At 50.8% G+C, this 26,879-nt stretch overlaps 1 protein-coding gene across 7 annotated transcripts in view; it reads right to left on the bottom strand.

The window, feature by feature from the left end:
• Positions 1 to 1,798: 1,798 nt before the first annotated feature.
• TRAF3 (TNF receptor associated factor 3) overlaps positions 1,799 to 26,879 on the bottom strand; it is a 120,461-nt gene continuing 95,380 nt past the window's right edge. For 6 of the 7 annotated variants that reach the window (XM_064571629.1, XM_064571631.1, XM_064571630.1 and 3 more), the window contains 6 exons: positions 22,206 to 22,286; positions 19,399 to 19,473; positions 17,677 to 17,769; positions 13,588 to 13,728; positions 8,572 to 8,746; positions 1,799 to 7,666 (listed from right to left, as the gene is read on the bottom strand). In XM_064571629.1, coding sequence (XP_064427699.1) covers positions 7,095 to 7,666; positions 8,572 to 8,746; positions 13,588 to 13,728; positions 17,677 to 17,769; positions 19,399 to 19,473; positions 22,206 to 22,286 — 1,137 coding nt within the window. In that variant the 3' untranslated portion in view covers positions 1,799 to 7,094. The remainder of the gene's footprint in view (positions 7,667 to 8,571; positions 8,747 to 13,587; positions 13,729 to 17,676; positions 17,770 to 19,398; positions 19,474 to 22,205; positions 22,287 to 26,879) is intronic. The other variant, XM_054513892.2, reaches the window with a different exon arrangement.

The raw sequence follows: 26,879 nt of genomic DNA, 5'->3' as shown, positions 1-26,879 counted from the left end.
TCCTGGGCTTTACGGCTCACTTCCCTTCCTGTACAACTCAGAAAAAAAACTCCAAAAGGCTGAAAGAAAAGCATCCAGTTTCTGAAATTCCGGCTGAGTGCATCCCCTCCGAAGGAGCTGGAAAACCCCAAGTCCACGTGGCTCCGTGGCTGCCCAGCCCACAGGGCTGTCCACGCTGTCAGTCCGGGCTGTCCTCAGGCTCTGGTTTCCATGGCTGTGGGCCACCTGCAGAGTCGCTCCGTGGCCCTGGTGTGGCTGAGGCCACAGTGGGAGCCCAGGCCTGAGTGCCAGAGAGACAATGGAGCGCAAGCCCCTCACCACAGGGGTGGGTGGACTTGGGAGCCTCTACGCAGAGGGACACGGTGCCCTTCTCTGGGTCCTGGGTGTGAGAGCCTGCATTAGGAAGAGCTGGGGGGCCCTGGGCTCCCCACTGTGTGCTTCACTGCAGGGCTGAGGGCATGGGCTGGCGGGCCCTCCAGCATCGGACAGCAGGAACAGCGTGGCCTGAGACCCTGGACGGGTCCGGCCCTTCCTGCTGCAGTGGAGCCGCAGAGCAGACCCCTGGAGGGGCAGGACGGTGGGGGAGGGGCTGGGCACCAGTGCTGGAAAGCAGGCTCCACAATGGGTAATTTGGGGGGTCCTCAAGGGCTTCCTGCCCCTGGACCATAGAACCACCCAGAGAAATGCTGAGCTGGGAGGGGTCATGCTGGCCCTCTACCCCCCCGACACTCCTATGAGCAGCTGTTTAGAACTGGTTGCCTGGGGGGGCGCCCGGCTGGCTGGCTCAGTCGGAACAGCATGCAACTCTTGATCTCAGGGTCGTGAGTTAGAGCCCCATGCTGGGTGTAGAGATTACTGAAATGAATAAAAATTAAAAAAAAAAAAAAACCCATGACCTGGTTGCCTTGGAGTCCTCACAAGCACCTGCATGGTCAGCACTGGTGCTTTTTTTTTTTTTTTTTAAGATTTATTTATTTAGGGGCGCCTGGTGGCTCAGTCAGTTAAGGGTCTGACTCTTGGTTTCGGTTCAGGTCGTGATCTCAGGGTCGTGACATCGAGCACCACATTGGGCTCCGCGCTGAGCATGGAGCCTGCTTGAGATTCTGTGGGAGGAGGGGGCAAAGGGAGAAGGAGAGAGAGAATCTCAAGCAGACTCCCCACTGATCCCAGGACCCCAGGATCACGACAAGCCAAAATCAAGAGTCGGCCATGCCACCGACTGAGCCACCCAGGCAGCCTGGTACAGCTTTTTAATCACCACCTTTCAGAACGGAGATAGATGCTGTTCTTCCATTCGACAGATGAGGAACTGAGGCTCAAAGAACCCAAAGGCCCCACGGCGGGTGAAAGCGGGGAGCCGGGCACGTCCCGGGTCCGGGGCCCATCCACAGATGCCCGTGCACGGACCTGGTGGGAGGGCGAGGGCCACGGCGCCTGCTCTGGACCAAGCCGCAGACTTGAGAGCATGGCTGTGGGGCACACCAGCCTCCGGGACGCGTGGAGGTCACTGCTCCACCTGCAGGGGAGGCCGGGAGGCCGCGGGCAGGGACAGCTGCATCGTCTGCAGGGTCTCGTGCAAACCGAGCACGTGGGACCCCCTTTTCAAACCTCGAGAGTTCTAAGACGGTGACAGCAGAGCCTGAAGCCAAGCGTGGGTCCTTTTGAGTGTGGGGCTGTGTGGCCACACAGGCCACTGGGAAGGCCACTTCCGCGAGGAGAGGCGGGGAGGACCCTGGGGAGGGAAAGGCCAGGGCATTGCCGGGTGCCTAGGAGAGACGGCGGAAAAAGAAACCCAGACTCCTTAGTCAGATTTATTTTCCTCTAATCAGACAGTTTAGCATTTCAAAGTTTTGCATTCTACACTCTTACAAACTTTGTTAGCATCAGAAACACAAAAACATCGCAAGACCTCAAAACACAAATAAATACCAAATAAAACCACACACGATATACAGTAAACAAAAATATAAAACATAATAATGCTATCAGAAAATCAGACATGTTGTTAACTCACATTAACAACATGATTATTGCTGAGCAATAACATACTGTCTTTTTGTTGTTTTTTCTTAGAAGAGCAGAAACACACAGGACGTGAATCACTGGTCACAATCACTTGGAGTGTCAAGATGGGTCCTCACAGCGAGCGGTTACTACAGACGGCAATTTTTAAAACAGGCAGATTAAAAATACAGAGTCAAATGGGAGATTGGCCTTCTTTGGTCTTTGTTTTTGGGTAATAGAACTGAACGAAGAGGTGTGCCATCAGAGAAAGAATGCAATTCTAAAAACCTGACACAATTGTCTACATGGATTCACACACTTCCTTGATCACAGATGTTATTTTATAGGTAATTCTTGTAGAAATCCTTGGAAAGAATGCCGGCTTTTGTGTTTACCAATTAACTCGTTTAGTTTGCTGTTGAAGGTTATCTGACTTGTCTACTAGGGGACTGAGTTATAAAAACCAATCACCACTAACGGCAGAGGAGTGGTACAGCCTTCCTGGACTTGAACCTCTTTTTCAATGTGAGAGTTCACAAGAGACTCCAGATACAGCAGCAGCAGGAGAAACGAAAGGCAAGCATTGCTAGGTGCCACTGGGCCTCCTCAGACCGGACGAACCACCTGCGCCCGGGACGCACGGCTGGGACGCTCCCTTCCCCCGCGGGCCCCAGTTCCCTGGTGACAGCCTGCCCCGCCCCGGGGCAGACAGTGATGACGAGACGGTAGCCACACACGGACCTCATCTGACTTAGACCCCAGTGGACATATTCTACTTTGGAGAAAATAAAACTGCCGAGATTTGCAAACTGAAGACAGAACCATGGTCTTGGGCTGGGAAGCTGATTGGGTGACAGACCCCTTGTTCGCCTCTCAGACGCTCACAAGTGCAGACGAGCGCCTGGAGCTCTCCCCAGCTCTCCTCCGCAGTCTGAGAAAGATCCGGACCAGAAGTAAGAAAACGGTATCTTACAGCTCTGCTGACGACCCAGAGCAGAGGGATGCGCTTCGGAGGCCTGCGGTTGGGGCAAGAGGTACCGGGAGGAGTGTGACCTCCCGCCCGCCCCGCGCAGACGTTGGTGCTGGCGGGCCTCCGTCGTGCAGAGGAAGGAGGAGGTGTGCACCCCCCAGGGTGTGAGCTGCAGAGGGGTCCTGCCACTGCCCGCCTCCCTTGGGCTGACAGGGAAAGGGCCCACCGCGGGCCCCTACCGTGTGGAAGGGTCTGTCCAGACACCCCTTCCTCTACCGGCTGTGGCCCTCCAGCCACAGGACGCCAGGCCTGCCATGGGTGACCACGACACTGCCCGCTGATGACGGCTGCAGGCCTCACCTGGGACATGTGGTGAGGGACACGAGGACCCTGACTCACCAAGGTGGGCCCCAGTGGTCGAGGGGAAGCCGCGGGGGCATCTGCGGTGCCAGAGGGCCCCCCGGAACCTGGCCGGCACGCAAAGGGCCCGGTGGCGGCCGTCGCCGCGGAGGACGGGCTGTCCCGCGCTCCACAGCCCCGTGGGGTCACAAGGCGAGGAAAAACTGCATCGCGGCGGGAAAGGCAAGGCGCATCTTGGCCCAGAGCTCCCTCGCCCCACCTGCGGCCTCGCAGACGCTGCTCTGGGAACAGGCTGTGCCCTGGGGCTGGGGCAGCGGCCCCCACGGTGCCTCCTCTGTCCACCCGCACAGCCAATCACTCCCAGAGCGGCAGCAGGTCTCAGAACAACTCACAGGAATGCCTACGGTCTCCTCCGTGTTACCCACGGACCCCGGAAACTGGAAAACCCAACTTCTAGAAGAGGCCCAGTGGAGTGGATTCCAGCTGCCAGGTGCCACTGGGCCACGCAAAGCCTCCCAGCATCTCGGGCAAAGGCCCTCCCTCCCGCCAACCCCGCCGTGTACCCCCAAGCGGGCGCCCATCCTCACAGTCAAGCCCGGCCCGGGCGCCCCCCACCCCGGCGGCCTCTGTGGTCGGCGCAGAGTGGACCGGAGCGCGTGTCCGGAGAACCCCACGAGGCAAGCAGAGGCGGGGAGCGGTCTTTGCGTCCAGTACGCAGCTGACCGGCAAGCCGACTGGCTCAATTCGCGCACAAGGCTCGGTGTTGGTTTCTCTAAAGCAGAACAGTTCCGTCCCATGGGGATTTTGTCACTTTCAGGAAATAGGAAAGTGCAGCCAATACACACTGCGTGGGACATGTTTTGTTTGTGGCTGGGACCCTGTGAAGCCAGGAGGGCCGGCCGCCCCGGGGCCACAGCCGAGGCCGGCCCCGGGCGGCAAGCACCAGACCAGGGCACCGAGCAGTCAGGAGGGAAGCCACGCCAGGGGCGTCCATCAGGGCAGCACCCCCTGCTCAGGTCCTTCAGGATGCTGCAGTCCAGACAGTCCCAAGTGCACAAGAGGGAAGAGGTGCACGGCGGCCAAAAGGCGTACAACCCCGTTAACAGAACTGTTTTTAAGCCACAGGATGAAGCTTCCGCTGTGGCCCATCCTCATCCCAGGGGACGGTGCCAGCCGGTGATGCCATGTCCTATGGGCTCCCTGGGAGGAGGCCAAAAGGGCCCGTCATCTCCCACCAGGAGCGTGTCTGGGAGGGGCTGCTGGGAAAGTCCCCCCACCAAGGGACAGAGGCTTCCAGAAGTGCTCCCAGGTGGCCCACCCCCAGAAGAATTCCAACCAGGAGAGGCAAAGTATTGGTTTTTTTTGTTTGTTTTTTTGGTTTTTTTTACCAGGCTGAGATGTTGCTTATCTCAAATTTGTTAATATTGTCCATACTTTTAGTGAAGGGGGAGGAAGTTGCAGGAAAGCCACTCGAGGCCGGGCAGGGACCACCTGGCGTCCTCTCCCCACTGGGTGTCCAGGGTAGAACCAGGGCAGGGTTTGGAGGATGTCGGGGACACCTTCAGGGTAACAGGGGTCCCGCAGCACCTGCAGGACGTCCTTCCTCTATGAACAGGGACACACGACTCCTCATGGACGGGACCGAAGACACAGACTCGCCCTCAAAGCAATGGTGGGGGGGGGGCAGGTGGAGAAAATAAAAAAGATGAATACAGCGAGCACTGAACTGCGAAAGGGCGTGGCAGGTGCTGGGAACTAAGGAGGTCACTTATGGAAGGGGACGTGTGCGCCAGGAGGGCACTTCCAGCAGGCACTGGGGCGGAGGCACGCCCAGGGCAGATGGCAGCACCAGAGACACGGCGGGCCACCGGGCACCAGCCCAACCGTCCCCGCGCGACCACGGGGGAGCCCAGAGGCAGGCAGTCTGAGTGCGCGGCCCAGCTGGCCAACCACGGGCGCGTCTTTTGGCTGAGCGGCACAGATGCGGTGGTTCACACACACTGGTTTTGCCCAAGAAGCACCTGTCACGTGTAGCACCCATCAGTGGTAAGAGCACCCATGGAGCACGGTGCATAGCAGAGGGGCACAGGGAGGCAGGGCTCTGGCTTCTAATCACAGTTGGACCATTGAGAGAAGGTAAACGGTGAGCTGAGGAAATGCCGTCTGGGCAGGCGCAGACCGGGACGGTCCCGAGACCACCCTTCCCGAGAGAACAGTGGTTCCGGGATCCTGTCAGTGAGCCTGGGCGGGCCCCCCAAGAGCGGCGGTCTCTGGAATGCTCAGAGGGTTCTGCTCCGTGGGGGGTGGACTCCCACGACCCGGGGGGGGGACCCGGAGAGGTGCTGTGGCTACCCTCCTCCTGCCCCGGGGGTGGGAGCACGTCCGCGCTGGGGCCGGGTGGCTCAGTTTGGGGGCCCAGAGATTCAGAATCTGTGATAATTGAGCAGTGGAGGCTCCAGAAGCTGAAGATGAGCCTGGCTTCCTCAGCAGGAACCGGGCTGTCTGAGGGCCCTTGAAGAGGCAGAGATCTAGTGGTCGAGAGAAAAGTCAGGTTAAGCGATCACCTTCTAGAGTTACAGTGAACACAAAGCCAGGGTCGAGAAGCAGCAGGTCACGTCTAAGGCACATGTACAGTATGCCCCACCTCTACGCAATGTTGCCTTTGGAGATCGTTAACAAAACGCAGCAATGTGACAAGATGAAGAAACACACCTGCTGTGGCCTCCTCCAGCACGAGCCACCTGCCCACCCCCGGGCACTGGACACTGAAGGTCAGAGTTGTCAGCAATAGAGAGCGTGTCTGAACACAGGGGGCAGAATTTTAAAAGCCTACAGGATTTTGTTTAGAACTCCAAAGTTCAACAAATGCCCTATTTTAGGGTGAAAACAATTATAAATCTGAAAATGATGCACAGCATCCATGAGCAGTTTCCCTTTCATAGTAATTTTGAAGTAGTGTCATTAACTACGACAGATATTGAAGGTTTACATTTCTAACGAGAAATAACAGCAGATTGAATAGTTTCTTTCCTATCACAAGTGATAACCAGTGTTTGATATTTTACATTTTCTTCCAAGAAATATCAGTCTATCAACGTTTTAAAATAAAATGTTTGCAATAACAATTATCTTAGAACTTTAAATTAAAAAATGATTCTGAATTTAGACTTTCAAAAAAGACCTAGTGGTACTTCAGGGTCTTCTGACAAACAAATTATTAAAACAGAGACCAGATGAGGCCTTAAAAATAGACAATATACTATATTTGAAACAAGATTGCACTCTTGAATTTTAGAATATATCAGAATCGCATTATTATTTCATAAATTCTTCTTTTACTTAACATGCTGACATGTCCAGCTATTCCCAGGTGTGTGTGTGTGCGTGTGCGTGTGTGTGCATGTGGGTTTTTTTGGGTGTTCAAGTTTAAGGAAGAAAAATCATGGTTCTTTTGTTTAGCATATATGTTTTCCACCTTAATTAACTAGATCTTTAAAAATGAAAATGAAAACCTTCTCTGACAGCAGTATTTATCACGTCGAAGGATAAATAATTCTTCAGAGCGGAGTGTTGCTAGTCTATTAGAAAACATGTCCGGTGTGTCCTCACGCGCGGCTCCTCCCGCCGGCCCGCGGCCACCTTCTGCTGCTTCCTCCTTTCCACAAGGTCCTTTTCTGAGCACGAGGACCTCGATGGAGACAGCCGGTTCAAACCCCCCAGAGGAGTTGCCTTCTGCTCAATCCACTTCCCCAGTGACTTGTCAGGGGTCCGGCAGATCCGAAGTATCCACTATGACTTTAATAAAAATGGTATCATCTTTAATATATGTCCCGTTTTCTAGCACAGTTTGGGCCACAAACACTGGGCAGCCAGAGGCAATATTCATCTCCCCGGTGGGCTTCTTGAAGCTGCTGCTGTTGGGGTCCGGCTTGAACGCATCTCCCAGGTGGCGCCGAGACGACCCCTGATCCATCAGCATGAGCGTCACTTTTTGCTTGAACGGCCAAGGAAGCAGAGCATCGTACTCTCCACGCATGATGACAAAAAACAGCGACAAATGCGTCCCCTTTCCCATGCCATCCCCGTTCAGGTAGACCCTGGCACACATCTTATAGCCAAAATAGCCCGTGTAGAAAGGCTGGCTGTAAAGAGACAGGGTCTTCCCCATGACAGCTTCCTGCTTCCGCCGCTTATAATCTCGGATCTTCCAAATCAGCACGCCATTGTAGCTGGCCGTCTCCAGGACCTGGAAGCGCAGGTCCATGTCGGCCAGGCGGATGTCGTGGACACTCAGCATCTGGTCGTGCCGGCTCAGCTGGGACTCCAGCAAGCCTGCCGTGGGTGAGGAGAGACGGGGTGAAGGAGGCCAGTGAGTGTCAGGAAGGCGGGAGGAGCCCATTCCTAGCACCGGCACTATCGAAATGGGCTTCTGGGTAGAAGACAAGCACCTGTACGTGTCCCGAAAAACGGGCCTCAGATCCCTGCCTCGTTGGCTCCCCACACCCACGGCCACAGCCTGCCGGGAGGCAACACCTGGGGGACCCAGGGCACATCACCGCAGGGCCCTCTCTCCCACAGGGCGCCCTCAGAGCCCCACTGGGGGCAGGGGAAGGCCAGCTTCCTGCTCACACGCCCCTGTCTTCCAGCCTGATGCTCAGTCACCTGTGTCCCGCACAGCCTCGCACCATTCCCGTCCTTGGCCTAACCCAATGGGGGGTGCGGGCGGTGGGTGTTGCCATAACCTCAGTTCTTCTGCACCATTAATCCTTGTCATGCAAACATTCAGAATATTCACTCAGTCCCCAAAGCAGCTTCTAGATATCAGAAACACATAGGCTGAGCACACTGCAGGGTCTTGTGCTCACCTGCTTGTCACTTCTGTCCCTTGGGCCTCTCCCTCACCTCCCCCCACCCTCCCAGAAGCCCTGCCCTCTGCCTGGTGTCCACCCTACACCTCCTCTCTACCCTGCTGGCGTCACACGGAGGGGGGGTGTCTAGGTGGGAGACATTTCTCTCTCAAAGGCATCTCTGGCTGGAAAGTCATCACACCTCTGAACGAGTAATCTCTCACTAGAAATCACTGCTTAAGGTGGTGTGTGCCCAATGTACCACCTACCCGCCAGCTCAAGCCCCCAGACCTGGCCGGGCTGGCCAGGCTCCCCGGAACAGACCAGGAGGCACGCTGCCCGCTCCAGACCCCTCCCTGACTTCCCTGCCCCTGCCCCCGCCGCCCCCACCTGTGTTCCTCGCCGCCTGTCCTGCACTCTTGTCCACGCTCTCCAGCTCTGTCACTCGGTTCTGGAGGGATTCCACGCTGCTCTTCATGCTGTCTGCTTCTTCCCAGTTCTGCCGGAAGGGACGGATCTCTTTGTCCAGCTCTTTCAGTTTCTCCGCCTGGCTGTCTATCACTCGCTTCCAAATCAAAGGCATCAGAAAGGTAAAACACAGTTAGAACTCCGCAGACCGTGCTACCGCCCCACACACCAGCTGGTTAGGAAGGACAGCCGGCCCAGAGCCAGCCCCACGCCAGCTCCCACACGGGCATCTCACCGGTCACCCAAACACATCTCAGGGGACGCAGGGGCCACAGGTCCCTAGCCCAGAGGAGGGGGCCAAGGCAGAGAGAAGCCTCACCCGCCAGCTGCAGGGCACAGGGCCCACACCACTCTGTCCCAAGCCTCAGGTGCAGGACCCTGGAGCCACACCCATCAGCCGCCGGAAGGTCTCCGTTTCCTAAAGGGCCAAGCCATCTCCAGGGGCCAAACAATGTGGGTCTCCCACAAGGCTGCCTGACCCAGGGCTGGAGGAGTCACCCTCTCTCTGTGGCTGCAGGCAGTGCCCCAGGACCCTGCTGGGTCCTGAGAGACAGCAGCCACCACCCAGCCCCCCGCTCCAGAGACCCGGCATCTGCACACGGCTGGCTGCAGGAAGAGCCCGGACAGCGCCTCTTCAGACCCTGGCTGAAACCGAGAGGCCGATGCCTAGGAGTGGGGCTTGCTTCCCCCATCCACATGATGCTCAGTGCCCTGTGCCCACTGGGCACAGAAATACTACTGACAAACATGTGGCTGTTGACAGCAAGGCTGCATTTCATGCTATCTTAATTTAAGTAATTCAGAAAGCCTTTTTTTTGCAGAAACACGCAGACCATTTACAACAATAAGCAAAGGGTAAGACTCACACTCCAGCCTGTTTTTAAGGACTGGCACGCCCACCTGTTGGAAGAAGCTGGAACCTAAAGGGTTTTCACTTCTTTTTAAAGGTTCTATTCATTTACCTGAGGGCGGGGGGGGGGAGTGGCAGAGGCAGAGGGAGAAGCAGGCTCCCTGCCGAGCAGGGAGCCCAACGCGGGGCTCGATCCCAGGACCCTGGGATCATGACCTGAGCTGAAGGCAGACGCTTAACCGACTGAGCCACCCCCAGGCATCCCAGGGTTTTCACTTCTAAAAAGGATTTGCATTTTTTGAAGTGAAGCTCACGAAGGCTGGGTGGTCTGGCCACCAGTGAAGCCGTGAGTAACTGGGCCGCCTCTGAAGCTTCAGGCCACACAGGGGAGAGCCCCAGGGCCTGCTGAGTTCACTTCTCCTTTCAGAAGCCTATTTTTAAACATTCAGTTTCAGCACCTTTGCTGGCTGTTAATAACCACCAAGGAACAAACATGGTAGGTTTGGGTTACTTTTTGGGGGAGAAGTACAGTGTTACTCTTCCTCTTCTTTCCAAGAAAACCTGGTATTAGCTAACATTAGAAAAGCAAAATGGTTTCTGTAAAGAATACCTCTTCCCACACTGATGTCAATTTGTTTAGATCCACGTGTCTGGAGGCATATTTAATTAGCTCGCAAAATCTGGGTTCTGGGAACAGCATTATTGGCCTCACCAAACACCCAAACCCATAATGTATTTCTGATGAGCATCTGCTACTCCACCCGCTCAAGCGACCAGCGGAGCTAACGTGGATACTAGTGCGTATAGGAGGGAGGTTAACGGAAACCTAGGTCATCAGTGGCGGCTCTGAGAGATGCCATTCTGTGGCCTGGTCCACATCGAGTGAACTGCACGGTGGCCCGGGACAAGCCACGCATCACCCCTCAGGCTCACGCCCCTGAGATAAAGTGGGGTGACAAAGAGGTGCCTCCTCCCCAAGACCGGTGCTGTGCACAGGGCGATGGGCGCAAAGGCACATGGAGATCTCAGGAACAGAACTGTGGGTGTGAGAGGAGGACTGCCGTGGGGGCCCCGGGCGCCAGCTCAGTGACACAGAGTCGGCACGTGGGGGCGGGGGCGGGGGGGACACATGCACACACTTGGACACACACATGCATGGACATGTGCACAGACAAGGCTCCACCAAGTCACTTAAAAGGAGCGCTCCCCCCCACATAGCAAGGGACAATGTGTAGTTTTAAACACTCGTCTCCTTTGTATAAATGGCACAGAGTCAAGCAGAGCACTGATCTCAATCAAACTTTCTCTGCAGAATGCAGTCAACATGATCTCCTTCCTCAAGAGCGGTCTACACTCAGCTGCTGTCATCTTTCTATAAAAATAGATCTTAAATGCAGGTGTAGAAAAAGAACCCAGGAGCTGAGAGACGGTACAGACTGCAGGCGAGGTAAATAAATCCTAATCAAAAGATTAGCTGCCAGAGCATCAATTCATCAGTGTCATGCACAGTGCACCCGAGGGCTTCAACTACCGTCTCTCTTCCTGTCCCTTGCACCGCTCGGGTGACTGGGACCTCTGTACCAAACACCGTGCCAACGAGACCGTGTGGGGGTGGTGCAGGGGCCGGGTGGCCCGCACGGCTTCAGTCCTACACTCCTGACTGCAGGAATGACCAGCTCCTCTCGTCTCCGCCAACAACAGGGACACGGGGAGTAAGCGGACACTAAAAAAAGTGGTCTTTTTTTCATGAAGAAAAACAGGTTGTTTAAAAAGTATAATATTAAGAAATTGCCCTTCCTGGGTCAGCAAAAGCAAATACTCTCTTAAATTCCACTCCCTCTGGCCAACTCTGATCGCATCCCTGTCCACCGTGTACATCTGGGGCCCTAAGGGACTCTACACTTTATGTGTTGCCAACGTCTCTGGGATTTTAGGGTCTCCTAGAGGATCTGACAAGGAAGGAGATGATACAGAGAGTAACATGTCTGTTGTCACCATGGTGGTCCGATGCACAGGGCTGGGGGAGCACGGGAGGGGAAGGTGACAGGAAGGGTTTGGGATGAGGAAGGAATAATGAGGGGCACAGGTGAGCCAGGCTCAGGGTGGAGAAGGCTCTGAGGGACCGGGGAGAAGTGCCCCGGGGCCAAGCGTGCTTCACAGATAGCCAAGGCCTCGGGGGGCCAGCCACAGAGGTCTTCCACCCACGCTCCCCAAAGACTGAGAGCCCCAACTCTGTCGGTCGGGCCAGCCCCACAGTGAAGCACAGGTGAGCTGCCACCTTTCCCGTCACACAGTCACCCAGACGGGTTCAGTCTACACGGGGGAGCAGTGTGCCATCCCGACGCACTCAGTAAGATCAGGCGTTGCACGTCCAGTGTGATCGGAGTCTCCTTCTGTCCACATAGTCTGTTTCCCTCCATGCTTTTCTCTCCGTGGAGAAGAGCGATGGCAAGTGGCTGCCCTCCTACTTAGGACCCAACAGGGGCATGAACTGCGTGGCTGCTCAGCCTCCGCTGCGCTGGGCGCCAGCAAGCCGGTTTCCCCCTTTCTTTCGGACTTAGAGCTCGGCGGTTTAGTCCCTCACTGAAGTGTTCAAACATACATCACACACGGTGCAACGACTGAACTCTACTAAAAAGTAAATTAGGGGCGCCTGGGTGGCTCAGTCGTTAAGCGTCTGCCTTCGGCTCAGGTCACGATCCTAGGGTCCTGGGTTCGAGCCCCGCATCGGGCTCCCTGCTCTGCGGGAAGCCTCCTTCTCCCTCCCCCACTCCCCCTGCTTGTGTTCCCTCTCTTGCTGTGTCTCTGTCAAATAAATAAATAAATAAAATCTTAAAAAAAAAACTAAAGTAAATTCAAATTTTTCACTCTGGGAGAAGGGGATGTGGAGGATGCATGTAATGACATCAGAGCTTTCAGACAAACCCCCCAATGACCTCATTATGGAGATCCTAATTTTTCTGGTTACAAATGACAATGCATAAATGAACCCTTCGGTTGTTATTTTTAACAGGTGGTTTTCTAGCATTGCTTTAATTTCTGTGTCCTTTCCACACACCTCTCAGAGCCCCAGGCCAGCAGTATGTTGCTGGTAGCTCGGAGCCGAGTGGGGCATCCCGAACTACATTCCCACGGGCACTCGCCAGCAGGGGGCTTGCTGGTGTTTTATGGGATGTACTTTTCCTGGCTTGAGTCAATACCAATGACTTGTACCTTTTCTAATACAATCTATTATAATTTCATTGTGTTTGTCCTCGTCTCTGGACAACCACAAAGTTTTAACACAAATGAAATTAATTTCATACATCTCTATGCAATTCAAGCCACTAGGACTAATCTCTGACGTTAAAATGGGAGGAAAGGCATTCTCAGAGATGCTGTGACTCTGAGCTCTTGGAAATAATTTTTTAACTTCCAGATAATTTAAGGAAAGGCACCTAAGTAAAAGCACAGCAAAGGCATTTTGGAAACATGTCAGTGATTCTTCCATGGGTGTGTGAGAGGCACGTGGGAATCAGCGCACAGACACACACCATGAGGAGGCTAACGTGCAGGGAAGATCTACGGGAATCACACACTAACAGGTACCTGTGTAGATAACAAACGAGAAGCGACATCTAATGAAGCCCCTTACAGAACAGCAAAGGTTTGCATGCTTGTTTGAGGCACATCTGATCACTATGGTGAGATAAAGTGCAGGGTGTGTGTCACTAGAAAATCCAGAACAAACAGATCGGCTTCACTTCACTTCAGGAAGTGAAACTTTACACATAACTACTCTTGAACAATATGAAATCTTAAATAATAATAAAAACAGCTAGTTTTTTTAAAACACAGGCTTTAAGTCTTAATTCACCAACAGTGAATCAAAGACACATAAGAGAGGCAGTGGGCTTGCTTTCCAGGGAAAAGCAGGGAAGAAACAGCCGCCTGGGTCTTTCTCAAGTCTTCACTTAAGCAAGAGAAACAGGTCGTCTGTTTGACAAAAGTCGGGGCTTTTGCTCAAACATCTTACTGAGAAAGTCTGGAAGGAGAACACAGACATGCTCCTCTACCCTTTGATCCAGCCACAGTCTTAAGCTTCTTACCTGTAAATGAAGTATTTTGGATTCATTATTTCGGAGCATTTCCTTTTGTCTCTCAATTTCAATTTCAAAGCTACATATCTGATTGTGCAAACTTTGTATGCTCTTGTTTTTCTCTACACTTTCATTCTGTAGCAAGGAAACCTGAAAAAGAAATTCTTCAATTAAGCAAAAAGTGGTTTTATTAATTAATCACAATTATAATGATAGTACTTACATTTCCACAATACCAGGAGAAAAAAAATCCCTTCAACTGAAGTCCTGGTAACTTAACAGGAAATCCTACACATTGCCTCCCAGTAATTAACTAAGATGAGGCAAAGTATTTCAGAATGAATGGGACACACTTTCTAAAGTTTTTGCTGAAAAGCAATAAACCTCTTACCAGAGTGGCTTTCAAACTTGACCAGGAAACACATTCTCACATCTCACCCGTGTACAGACGTATGTGTGTGTGTGTGTGTGTGTGCGCGTGCATACCTAAGAAACAGGGATCGCAAAACCATCCTTGCCCTAGTCATTTCCATGCGACCTGGTACTTTCTCTTTTATTCTAATTTACTCTAGAAAGTACTAGTTGCAACCCACTAAACTACTTCACTTCCACCAGTGGGCCACATCGCGCATTCTGAAAAGCTCTCCCAACACAAGGGGAAAGCACAGTGAGAATAAAACAGCTATGTATGTGCCCACTTAATCCTTAGGGCCGACAACTAGCCCTGCAACAGAGACACGGAGCTGCAGAGTCCGTGCGTGCGGCCTGTGGCCTGAGAAGACCCTCCACAAAACTCAACATATTCACCGGCAATGCTACGTCAGCCCCAGGAAGGGCCTGCTGGGGGGGCAGTTCTAAGCTCACCACTGACCTTTTCAAAATATCTTTCTGAAAACTAACTAGCTCCCAAGAACACACTTACACTGGTCTTAAATGCCCTCGGGTGAGGAGTCCGAGGGCAAGTCTGACAAGGCTGCCTTCTCACAAAACTTCTCCATGGGGCACTCTGGCCCTTGGAAAGGCCCCTGGGAAGATGCGTCTGTGCGCGGGCGCGGCTGCCGCCCCCGAAGACAGCAGGCTCCATGAGGGACGCTGTGCCCCGAATACCAGCCAACACCTAACCTGACAGCCCAAGGGCGCCCCAGGACAGACCTGGGTGTGTAAAGCACGGATTCCTGATGTCTCTGCAAAGAACCACCTGCCTTAAGACAGGCAACCAAGCAGCGCCTTTGGATACAGTCTGTTTCGTCTTAGAACAAATGCGTATTTACTAAGGAACCTGCAACGTCTCATGGGCAAAAGAACACTTCACTTTCCTAGGATTTTACTTAGCACCTGTGGACTTTCCTCTCTAAAATACACTCTCATGCCCCCGGACTCCTACAAGTGATGCAGACGGGCCATGTGCGTATCCTGAGGGCAGGTCTGCCTTTTCCAAAGTTAGGGCTCACTCATTCCCATCTCTCAAGCTGGACATGATTCCCAGACTCTTCAGTCTCACACCCAAAAAAAGAAAAAGCCTGCATGCATGCCAACCCTTCTGATAAAAAATCTCAGTAATGTCTCCAAAAACAATGGCAATTTTTTTCTATAACAGAACAAGCGACCTGAGGGTGAGCAGAAGCATTTCACATTAATGAACACACATCATGCCATATTAAACTCTTCATTTATTAATTTAGGGGCCGCCCTAGTTTAAATTTTCATTTATTTACTTATTTATTTTAATGAAAAAATCCACCTCCCAAGCGCCTGCAGATCCCAGCTTTCACCCGTCTATCAGGTAGACATGACATGCATGGGAAAATCTACCTGGCAGGGGTGTTTCCAAGAAAACAGCAGAACATCCCCACGGCAGATGAAAGCAGGAGTTCCCCTGTCCTTTCCTGAGACCCTCTCAGTGAGAACAACATTTACTCCAGCCTGTTTTGGTGGGGCACTCCATATTTCCCTGTAAGCTTCCCTAATACAGAAGACGGGTGTTTTTAAGTCCACATTTTACAAAATAGTTTTTCCTTAATTTGACATGAACGTGATGGATCAGAGTTTTTGAACCAAGTCAAACATCCTATTTTCCACTACACATGAACAAAATAACCTGAGAGATTCCAACAGAGTAATTCTATAATGAGAAATATATTCCCATTTTAAAAAAGATGAGTATCTCCATTCTTTGTCTAGCCTCTGCCTCTGGGCCCAGTGAAGAGACAGGCATCTTCGCGTGCATACACACAACACCGCACAGCCCCGGCTCGGCTGACCTGAACGCCTGGGCAGGGGTCCATTCTGCTGGGCAGAGTCAGGAAGAGACCAAGAGGGCAAAGATTTCGAATCTGTCAGCTGCAGTGCACGGTGACGCATCCTGCTCTTGCAGGTGCTCGGCGTGGCCAGCGATGGTTCCAACACATGAGGTGTTTGCAGGGCGAGAAACCGCTGTGGGCCGTGCGCAGGCAGCCCCCGTGCTGGGTCCCGGCATTTCCACGGACACAAACCACTCACGTGGAGTGGAGCACGCATGATGCAGCAGGGTGGGGAGAAGAACACAACCGAGGGATCACCCTCTGCGCGCATTCGTGGGGGCTCAGCTCTGGGAGCAGACTTGGCGAAGGCGCCTTCCACGACTGTCCCACTGGACAGTCACACCCCTCAGAACTGCAAACTCTTAGCTAACTAGTACAGCTGGAACAGAACCAATGCATTTTAAACGAAAGAAAGAACCTTTTTCCTAAGTGAGAAGCAGAGTGCCGACGAGAGACAGAGAGCCCTGGCATCTATGCCTATAATTTTTTAAAAAGCAGAAACAGAACACATTCTTCAAGCAGAGGGGAAAAAAGACTCACGTAAACCATCATTAACTCAGAGTGACTACTATGTGTTCATGGGGAGTTCACAACGACTCTTCTCACACACATTTTATGTCCCCGTTGACGAGGACCCCCCTCTGCCGTACTTGTGTGTGTACGTGTGACAAGTCAGCAGTTCTGTTGCTTCTCATCTTCAGCATAAACATTTGTATTAAAAAACTATGTCAGTTCATATAAGTCTTTTGATTAAGAATTTTAGACTTTTTCAAATACATTCACATTTTAAATTGGTTGGATTTCATACTGGAAACAAGGTCTTCAGATCTCTACAAATCTTTAGAAAATAAACATCAATTCCACCGGTTTCTCTAATTCATCTCGGTACCTTCCTACTCCAAATTTTCTATAAATGTTTCCCGAATATTGAAATAAGTTTTTATTTTTGTATAGAAACCACAATGAGAGATCCTGTTATAGTTTCTTCTCTATCAATTCTTGGAGGTCTTCATGTTTTTCTCATGAATAGAGGGCCCGGCCCAGGTGAACACGGCGGACCGAGAACTCCCCCGGGAAGAAGTATTACATGGGGAAGGTGCCTGCTAAGGAGCCCACAAGCCCCCACAACTGAGGCCTCCTGAAAAGAAGCCCAGATGGAGAACAAGGGCTCTCTGCACCAAATTTCCACAAAGTGTCTGGTGAGGAAGTCAACAGTAACACCTGGGGGGGGGGGGGGAAGGGGGGGACTGTTGCTCAGAAAAGACAAAGAACGGTGAAGCATTTAACCCTCATCACCTTCCAGATTGGGTGTTGGCAGACTTTTTCTGTAAAGAGCCAGAGAGTAAACATTTTGGGCTGTGAGGTCTGAACAGTTTCTGTCTCACTCCTAAACTCTGCAAAAGCAGCCATGGACAACAGGGAAATGAATGAGCATGGCTGCATTCCAATAAAACTTTATTTACAAAAAGATGAGGCTGATGGGAAGAGAAAGGGAGGTTTAGCAGTCTGAGAACCCCCGTTCTAGGTCAATGCTAAGGTAACCACAATGTGATTAAAAAAAAAAAAAAAAAAAGGGCACTGCATGCTTGCTTGGCAATTAACAAACAAAGAACACACACACACAAATGCCTTCATTTAGGAGCTCAAGGTCATGTGAAAAGAAATTTACTTTTTTGACATTCTCTTGATACTGTTTCTTTTATCCAAAACCATTAGTAACTATAAAAAAGATTTTCTTCTTGAAATAATTTGAATAAATGATTAAAAGCCAACAAAAGCGGGAAGCAGTCTGGCGTACCTTTTTCTCTAGAGAGTTACTCCACTCTTTCAGTAAGTTGACATGCTGCACCGCGGAGCTGGCCTCATGGGCCTTAATCTGCTGGTTTGTCCCCTGCGAGAACAGAGATGCAGTGCATTAAGCTGACCTCACTCCATCCCAGAGTGCAGCAAGACTAACACATGACCTAAACCCAGCCCTAAACACGAAGAGGGGAGCCCTATTCCTGTACAGCTATTGGGCGGTCTCTAAGCCTTCGAAGGGCCATGCTCAGCAACCCCCCACTCCACCGAGTGCAGGTGGGGAGGCAGGCAAGAAGAGCAGACATCCTGTAATTGTACAGCAATCTCAAGTTCGTCATGCTCGTCGCTCCTCAAGCTTCTTACCAAGAGCCTTCTCATCTGCATTTCGTATTTGTAAGATCAAGAAATTAAATCTTAGACCTCTCATTTTTGCTCTTTTACAACTTTTTTCATTAAAAATACAAATGGGAAATGTTTAAGCACCTGCAGTTACAGCTAGACAGTGCTACAATAATCTAGTGAACGAACATGTAATCAAAGTGGGATTCTAAATAATTTTCTAGAGTATTAACTTATTAGGGAAATACACTGTATTAGAAAACATATTGCTCCTCACTGTTCTAAGTATACTTGGAAAGTTACATACAAAACATAAACAATCTACAGAGTACATAAGATGGAGACCATTTTAGAGTCAGTAATAAGCACATGAAATAGCACATCATATATTTAAGGAAATAATTGGTATGAAAATATAATTTGTTTTGATATTAGAGAATTAAGAAGCCACAGAAAGCATTTTAATGATCTCCAAAACATATACTCTGTACATAGAATATTCATATATATATGTTGATAGAAGTATTGCTATATATAAACATATATATATACATACACAGAATGAATGGTACTACATACGACGTAACAGTGGCGAGCGCTCCGTCTCGTTAAGAGACGGAGACAAAGGGAAGGCTACAGTCATTCTTAGTCTTGGGGTTCTTCACTTTCTAAGAAAATACTGAGATGCCAGTATCTCTGTACTGATTTCATAATAATGTATTGATAATACACAACATTAAATATAAAATACCTTAATTGTAATATATACTGCCCTCTGATTAGTTTTGAGATTGAGATATACGTTTCAATGAAACTCAGTTCAAATTCACTAGCAGTCTCAGACGTGTTAAAAGACCAAAAACCCCCAGACACAGGATTCTCGCAGCACGAGCGTGGTGGCGGAGAAGCCCTCTCCGCACGGCTGTTCTGGGAGGGCGGCACAGATACTGTGAGATGTGTTTATGGACACACGAGTGTGGTCCTCACGGCTGTGTACTGATGTGCACAGTGCCCAAACCGTGTCTGGTTTGGTATCCACTTATAGTCAAGTGCCGGCTAAAGTCCCATAACCACCTCTCTAGAACCCCCCCCGACTGTCAGCCCTCTTTGTCCCACGTCCTCGCTGGTTTTAGATGGAGTTGTTCTGCTAACGTCCTGACTTCCTTCTCAGCACAGGGGTCCCCCTGAAGTCTCAGAACACCACGGGCACGGAGAGCGAGCGCCCACGTCGGCTGCATGGGGCGGTCACCACCCACGCAGCATGGTGACTCGGTTCCCTGACAAAGACTAGAGTCCAGAACTTGCATGTTAAGATGCTAAGATAAACTGTCTCTCATGGCAGAATGTCAGTGACTGGGAAGCACAAATGTTGGATACTGACCTGGAAAACGCAGCCATAGCGCTTAAAGCTACAGGTGCTGGGGGCATTGACACACTCTGACAAGTGTGCACTCAACTGCAACGGGAAAGAGACGTGAGTTGTGGCACAGGCGTCCGCATGAAAAGGTTCCAACACATTAAGGGCACAGAGAGCATCTGGTTCGTGTGGGCGCGAACGGGGCTTATCAGCTAAGGTGTGCACACCATCCGCTTCCTAGACTTAGACGCAGTAAATATAAGCACCGCCACGTGTACGCACATAGGTACGCCGATATACATAAATACAGTTCCTGTAACATTTCTTAAAGCTGCAGTTTCCTGAGAACAAATTGTTCAAAATGCAACATGCCGTCTGCAGTGCCAGGATTTAAAAAAGAGGGAAAAAAACGTAAACTGAAATGAACATTTAAAGACCATAAACAAAAATTGCATGAAACACAAAAAAGAGAAAGCATTCAGGATGTCACCGGGTCACACATCTAATATACAGTACACAAAAATAAATATATTTTTGAAGCAAGCTTACACAATGTACCATTACTCTCAATACTCAAGATAACGAGACGAGTTTTTCCTTCTTCTGAAAAGACTTTTTTTTCCCTCTGAGTGTCCATAAATTCATGTAACTTCTCACAGATCGCTAAGGTCATTCTAACAACATGAATCTTAATACTGTCACCTCTAACTGGTAAAAGAAAATCAGGAGAGACTGGGAGAGGATAGCTCTTCATACAAGGAAAAACCCCTTTGGTTCAGCTCAAATGTTGGCAAATCGTCAAATAAAAACCACTTATGATGCCCCCTCAAGAGAAAAGGGAATTGAAATGTCTACATTTTAAAGACATAGTGCTATTCATTAGGCTAATACAATTTAAGGACTGCTTCTTCTTTTATTGAAGAAATTCTCATCAGGAAACTCTAGGGATAGATCTTCTTTATAGAGAACAATTAGACCCTGAATTAGGAAAGGGGGTGTCTGAGCGCACTGCAGAGCTGGCCCTGGGTTTTTCTGTGTGCACACAGGCTTCCAGAGGCTCCTGGGCCCGTCCTCTGTCACCAGGACAGAGAGTCCTTGAGTCCTTCCCCTTTAGGTCAGTATTTAGGACAGGGAGGAGCGTGGGTCTGTGGCGAGAGCTGCAGAGAAGGGCCAATGTCACGGGGAGCCTATGGGCCAATCTCTGCGGAAGGTCTCTGAGCCGGGGCAGAGTCATGGTGGTTACAGATCTAGCAGCCTAGCACACTTGATGTTCCTCTGAACCAGGCCAGGAAGCTCTGGCCTGCACCTGGAGGAAAGCGCCCAAAAGCAGATCACAGGTGACTGGCAGAGAGACGAAGCGTGAGACTGTGTATAGTAACAACAGCTTCAAAGTTTTAAGATCTACGCTTACAGTGCCAGCGCTATAATCGTGAACCTATCCAGCCAACGCTTCTGGTATTAAAGTCAGGGACACAGGGGTCTGATGTCATTTTCAGTGGGGCACTATAAATTCAGGGTCACACTTTCTCTTAAACTGGCTCATTATCATTCCTGTCAGAGTCTTTATCATCATTTCTCACAGGAGCTTTGGAATAGAGGCAAGAATAATTTATAGACCAATAGCATTGTTCACCAGAAACCCAAGATAAATGCAGGTTTAAAGATTTTTAAAAGAAAAATAACTTGGAGGCAAATGGAGTTAGCGTCTGTCCCTAATTCAGGTAGCCCTGAGTGAAAACTCTGGAAAGCGTATAAAACCCTGGTAATCACTTCAACATTGCAGACGCTTCATCCGTTCGCTTTAGCAGAGGGACTTCCTAGTAGTGGAAATCTATATGCATCTCCCTGCCACTCCCAGAGGCACATTCCAGGCCTAGGGACCATGGCCACCCGGCAAGACCCTGCCCTGGCCTAGCAGAGTCACCTTCCTGGGAGGACACACTCTGGGTGAGAGTGGTTCCGGGGGGGTCCTCTCTGTACCCCGTGTTCCTGGCTCCAGGCCCACATAGGTCCTCTTGCTCAGTGGGGATGTGAGAAGACAGTGACCCTCACACCTCCTCAATATCCACTGGTAAAATTCCAGGCTGCTGAAAAAGGCTGAGGTGAGCAGCCTCCTCAGATCAGAGCACCCAGGCCCGAGGGACCTGCCAGGGGACCAGGGGGCACAGGAGCCCCAGATGCTCCCAAAACAGCAACCAAAGGGGCTCCAGATCAGGACCAGATGCCAAAACATTAAAAATCCTTGGAATTTTTCCAACTGGATATGCCCTGATCAAATTAAGTTAATGTAAAATCTACCTGTCTTAAAAAAAAGTGTGCCCAAGGGCAGTGTGAGACACATGACCTCTGGGGGAGGCTACACAGGGCCCTTCTCACTGGCCCCTGAAATGTGGAGGCCACCTCCAGGCCCACTTGCTCCCCAGCACCAACCCTGCACAGCATATGTGGCCAAATGGGTCTGGAGTGTCTGTAAAGTCATTTATTTTGAGATAATCTTAAAGTAACTCCTATTTTACAGATTTTAAAAATAGCTTTTTTTAGAACCTAAAAAGTTATTACTTTTGCTTGCACTTTTGTAAAGTAATTCCATTTTCTCAGTTCCTAACAATATTTTGCTCTGAATTTAACCACTCCGTAGCGTTTATTTGCTTGCTTCTGAAATTTCTGATGCCCCAAAATAGCGTGAGGTTCTCTGTTGTCTTTCTACCGTATGCATCACTATCATGATCTGTGAAACCTTCGATTTCAGCTACTGGGTTAGGATGGAGTCTCTGGCATGCTAGTCTCGAAGATGTCACCAACTCCTCAACAGGCCTGGCCATGCCCCTTACCTCACTCCTCAGAAGGGTCTGGACACTGCACTTATGGGGGCAGGACACCACCACACAGGGACACTCAGTGTCTTCGTGTTTCTGGAGGAAAAAAAGAAAGCATCATCAACTTTGAGACATACAACCCGCCTCCCTTCAGACCCCATTGGTATCTCCAATGTCACCATGAAGACCCAAAGGACACTCTGCTCACTGGCCCGGTTTCCTTGAGTTCTGACACATTTGGAGGAGTCCTCATGCTCAGTTTGAGAGCCAAAAAAAGATAAGGTGTCTCAGGAGATCTACCCAAACCTGACAGGTGAGGGCCATCTGTGGGAGCACAGTGGTGTGGGGGGAGCCAGAGGTGGTGTCCCCACAGCAGCCTCCACCAGACAGCACCCATTTATGCGGGCACACACAGGCAGGCTTGGCCCCTGCTGCCACTCACACTGCAGCCCAGGGTCCAGACTTCGTTCGCTGGAGAGAAGGGTGGTTTTCTTTTGGCCTCTCAGGTTGGGGGCTGTAAATGATGCTTCCCCGACACCTTCAAACAGCATGAGCCGCTGGGTATTTAAATTACCACCCTGGAATTTTACTAGGTTATCTATAGTGCATGGAAAATATGGACAAATTTTGATTTAGCCCTTCTTTGGATGGTAGGAATTTCAACTCTGCAGAGCCTGGATGACAACTGTTCAACCCATGCCAAGGGCACCTGCGGGCATCTGTTCAGTAGCAAAGTTACGGCTAGAGCTGCCCACCAAGACATCAAATCCAAAAGCCCTGGAGAGCACCACCAGACACATGACCAAGGGCCACTCGAGAGAGACTAATGCAGGCAGAATCAGAGCTGTAACTGCAGGCCACACAACACAACCAGTTGGACAGGCTCCTGGAGGCCGCATCACCAAGCAAGAAGGAATCTTGGTGCTGTTTTCCTCGTTACCCTCGATACTTGTGATTCTCCTCCTCTGGCTTTTCAGATTAGGGCCTCCACAGTTATGCTGGGATGCTGAACGACGGGGGTGGGGGAGAGTGGGAGGCACAGCCGAGAGCCTCAGTCCAACTAGGAAGGCACAGTGTGGACCAAGGGCAGTGGGGGCCCAGGTGAGGCGCCAGGCACCGCACTCTCTTCGGCATGGTTTGAAGTCCGGTGTCTCTCTGAGCGTGCTGGGGTATGGTCTGTAGAGCAGAGATGGCTCTGCTCCTGGGCTTGGGCCTCAGAGGCCTGCAGAGGCCCCAGAGGGCAAGTCCACAACTGCTCAGAGCTCAACAGAAAGCACCTGACTGGACTGAGCCTGACCAGCTGGCCTCCCACAAGAGGCACCACATGGGGCGGGGGTGCGGGGGGGGCGGGCCCTGGCTTTCTATTCTGCCTGGCTGTACTCGGATCCCTGAGAGTTCCCAGGTGCCATCAAGTCAAGGCTGTGTCTTTCAGTGGAAAACCCTGGACAAATGGCTAGCACCTCCCTGCCTCATCTAGAAGTGGGAGGAGTGTCTGCGCTTCCCTCATAGGGGGGCCGTGAGGGCCCGATCAGTCATGGGCCTGGAGGGGTAACATGGTGAACGTTCCACAGACGCCAGGCCTCCTCCCTGCACCTACCCTTGAACCCACCTCCATTCCCCAGGCCCGGCGTGCACCAGGTGCTGCAGCCGGCCCGATGAAGACAGCTCGCACACAGGTAAGCACCGCTGCGGTGAGCAGAGACCAGGAGGGAACACGGGGCAGGGGGCTCTGGGAAGGGAGCTCTGAGGAGGACTGGCAGTGGGTGGGGGCAGTGTTCTAGGAGGGTGGGGCAGGAGATGGTGGGACAAGAGGCTGGGGCCAGACCCATCAGTATCTTCCAACGTCTGTCTCTGCAGATCTGTGCAAACATACCAGAAAATAAATTTCTAGAAGTAGGCTTTGTTGGGTATCAAAGGGTACAGGTATTTTAAATGGATTTTGATATTGTCAAACTGCTCTCCAATACCCTACACAAACGCACTCCCGTCATCACAGGAACATGGGCTTATACCCTTGTCAATTCCATCAGACTTTTCAATCTCTGACGTGACAGGTGGAAAAGGCAGTGAGTGTGATTTGCAATTATTTAATAATGTATGGGAAGGTATATTTTGATATTTATTAATCATTTATAGTTCCTGTGACTTGCCTTTTCAAGGCTTTTGCCCACAGTAGTGAGCTGAATAGTGACCCCCAAAATTCATGTCTCTCTAGAACCTCAGAATATGACCTTATTTGGAAATCAGATCTTTGCAGATGTAATCAGTGAAGATGAGGCCCTGGTGGACTAGGATTAGGGTGGGCCCTGAATCCAACCATGGGTGCCCTTATGACAGGAGAGGACATGCCCCAGAAAAAGGTATCTGAGCAGGGAGGCAGACAGCTGCCAGCCAAGGAATGCCACGGACCACAGCCTCTAGGAGCTGGAAGGGGCAGGAAAGGGTCTTTCCTGGAGCCCTCAGAGGGAGCCCGGGCAACACCTTGGGTTTGGATTTCTCGCCTCCAGAACTGTGAGAGACTACACTTCTGTTGTTTTAAGCTACCAGCTTTGTGGTACTTTGTTAGAGCAGCCCCAGGAAAACAACATGCCCACTTAAAAAAACGGATAACCTTTTGATGCATACGAATCCTCTCCATACTAAGAAGTTAGTCCTGTCTACCAAATTAAATGTAACTCTGACAGGCAGAGAATAGATGTAACCATACGGTGGACACCCACCAAGGACAAGAACAGAACTGATGACTTCCTGTTTACCTGTGTGTCCTCCACCTTCCCCCAGGGAGGAACCCCTAACCCGAAAATCCGAATTTTGCGTTTCTACTTCCTTTGCTTAAAAAAGTTACATTACACATAAATGTGGGCCAGACAAAATACTGTTTTGATTGCTTTTGAATTTTATTAAAATGGAACTCTACCCTGAGTCTTCTGAGACCCGGGTGAGTATGGTGTTTCTCAGGCTAACGCTCGTGTCGTGTGTAGCTGGGGGTCCTCAGTCCTAAAATTCTCCTGCCACGTCCGTCACATGCAGTCTGCTGGGTCCACCACAACTGACATGTCCCTGCCCCAGATGATGGATGTGTGGGGTTGCTCCCAGAGTTCTGCAGCTCGGTTATGCTGGGCCCTGTCTCCTGGTGTGTATGTGTGACAGTTTCTCTCACACAGCTAGGAGAGGGACTGCTAATTAGCCAAGTACAGGAATGTTCAACCTAATAAAACATCGCCAAACTGCCTTCCACAGTGGCTGCACCTATATGATATATTCCCGTTACAAGATACACATTTTCCCAGAAAAGGAGATCTCTAGAATTCTGACTTTCCACAAGTTAACAGAACTGTTTAGAGATCACATTCGACAGTTTCTAGACTAGATGTGACAGAGGGGATTCTCTCCTGGCACTTTAAATTATGCTGATCTATAGATTAAGAAAAAACAACTTGAAAACAGCAATGTAATGTCAATAGCATGGTTTAAACGTAGGAAAGGAAATTTTCATACGAGCTGCAACGGGTTCAATGCTTTATCAGTCTGGATCTCATCAACACCCAGCGTACCTGATGCCCTTCATAAAACACAGGAGACGTGGGGATGTCAGGGTGACCTGGGCTGGAGATGTGCCTCTGAGATGTCTGCTCTTTCTAAAAATAAGCCCACAGCAGGGCAGGATGAGACTAAGCGTGCTCCTAGCTGACAGGAGGAGACCCAGGAGCCCCATCCCAGGCCCGACAGGACAGGAGCCCTCCCAGCATGTAGCTGCCCTGCTGTGGTCCGGGAGGGGGTCACCACGGTGACCTGGGGCAGGCGAGCCCCTACCTTGTTACCTTAAAACCAGTCTCTGTTCAGCCTAGTCGGAGTTCAGAGTCGGTTACTTACATACTGTCTAACTGACACACTCTACAATTCTTTCTCGAACGAAGTTAACTCCTGGATTCTATTCTGCAAGTAAAGATAACTGGTTTTTGCAAGAAGCGAAGTATAACTTTGATAGCAACACACCAACATTGTAAGGGCTGCAATACTGCTCACTAACTATAGGTCTCACTGGTCTGAACTGAGCTATTGAAAGAACGATTCAATTAAGCCAAACACTATTCCTATTTTCTACAGTTCTTAAAAGTCCTTAATAACTGGAAATGTCTACAGAAATTGTACAGGAAAAGGACTTCACAAGAGAAGAAAAGCACAGGCACAGGAAAGTTGTACAAAGGAAGGTAAACATGTAGATTATGAAGTAGAGTACATTTCATTTCATTTCATACAGAAAAACAAAAACTTTCCCTAAATTTTGGTCAATAAATGCTCTAGAATATCCACCAGGAACCACCTGGGCCCCCACACCCTGGCTGCAAATCTCTGGTCCTCTCCCATCTTGGTCCCATCAGTCACGGTCCTGCCAAGTCCAGAGGTCATCCCCAGCAGCCCCCAGCTTCTCAGCAATGTCTGCCCCTCCTGCCCACCCCTCCCCCAGCTCTCTCTGCCTCCGGGGCACCATTCTGCTGACCTTTCCATACTGGCCACTCCTTTGCTAGATGACCTCCCCTCTTAGCAGTCTGTAAGCATTCATGTGCCCCAGGCCTCTGTCCCCAAGGCTCCAGGGACCACCTAATTAAGATGTACCAGTAGCCCAGACCACTGCCCTATTCTCCCCTCCAGCCTGCTATGCTCCACTGAGCCCCACCTCAACAGAAC

The sequence above is a fragment of the Mirounga angustirostris genome, unplaced genomic scaffold (genome assembly GCF_029215605.1).
Source record: "Mirounga angustirostris isolate CCGP_5_RB_7025 unplaced genomic scaffold, mMirAng1.0.hap1 SCAF_9, whole genome shotgun sequence".
In the NCBI taxonomy this organism is placed as follows: Eukaryota; Metazoa; Chordata; class Mammalia; order Carnivora; family Phocidae; genus Mirounga; species Mirounga angustirostris.
Note: the sequence above shows the minus strand (reverse complement) of the source record. Positions and strands in the feature narration are given on the sequence as shown.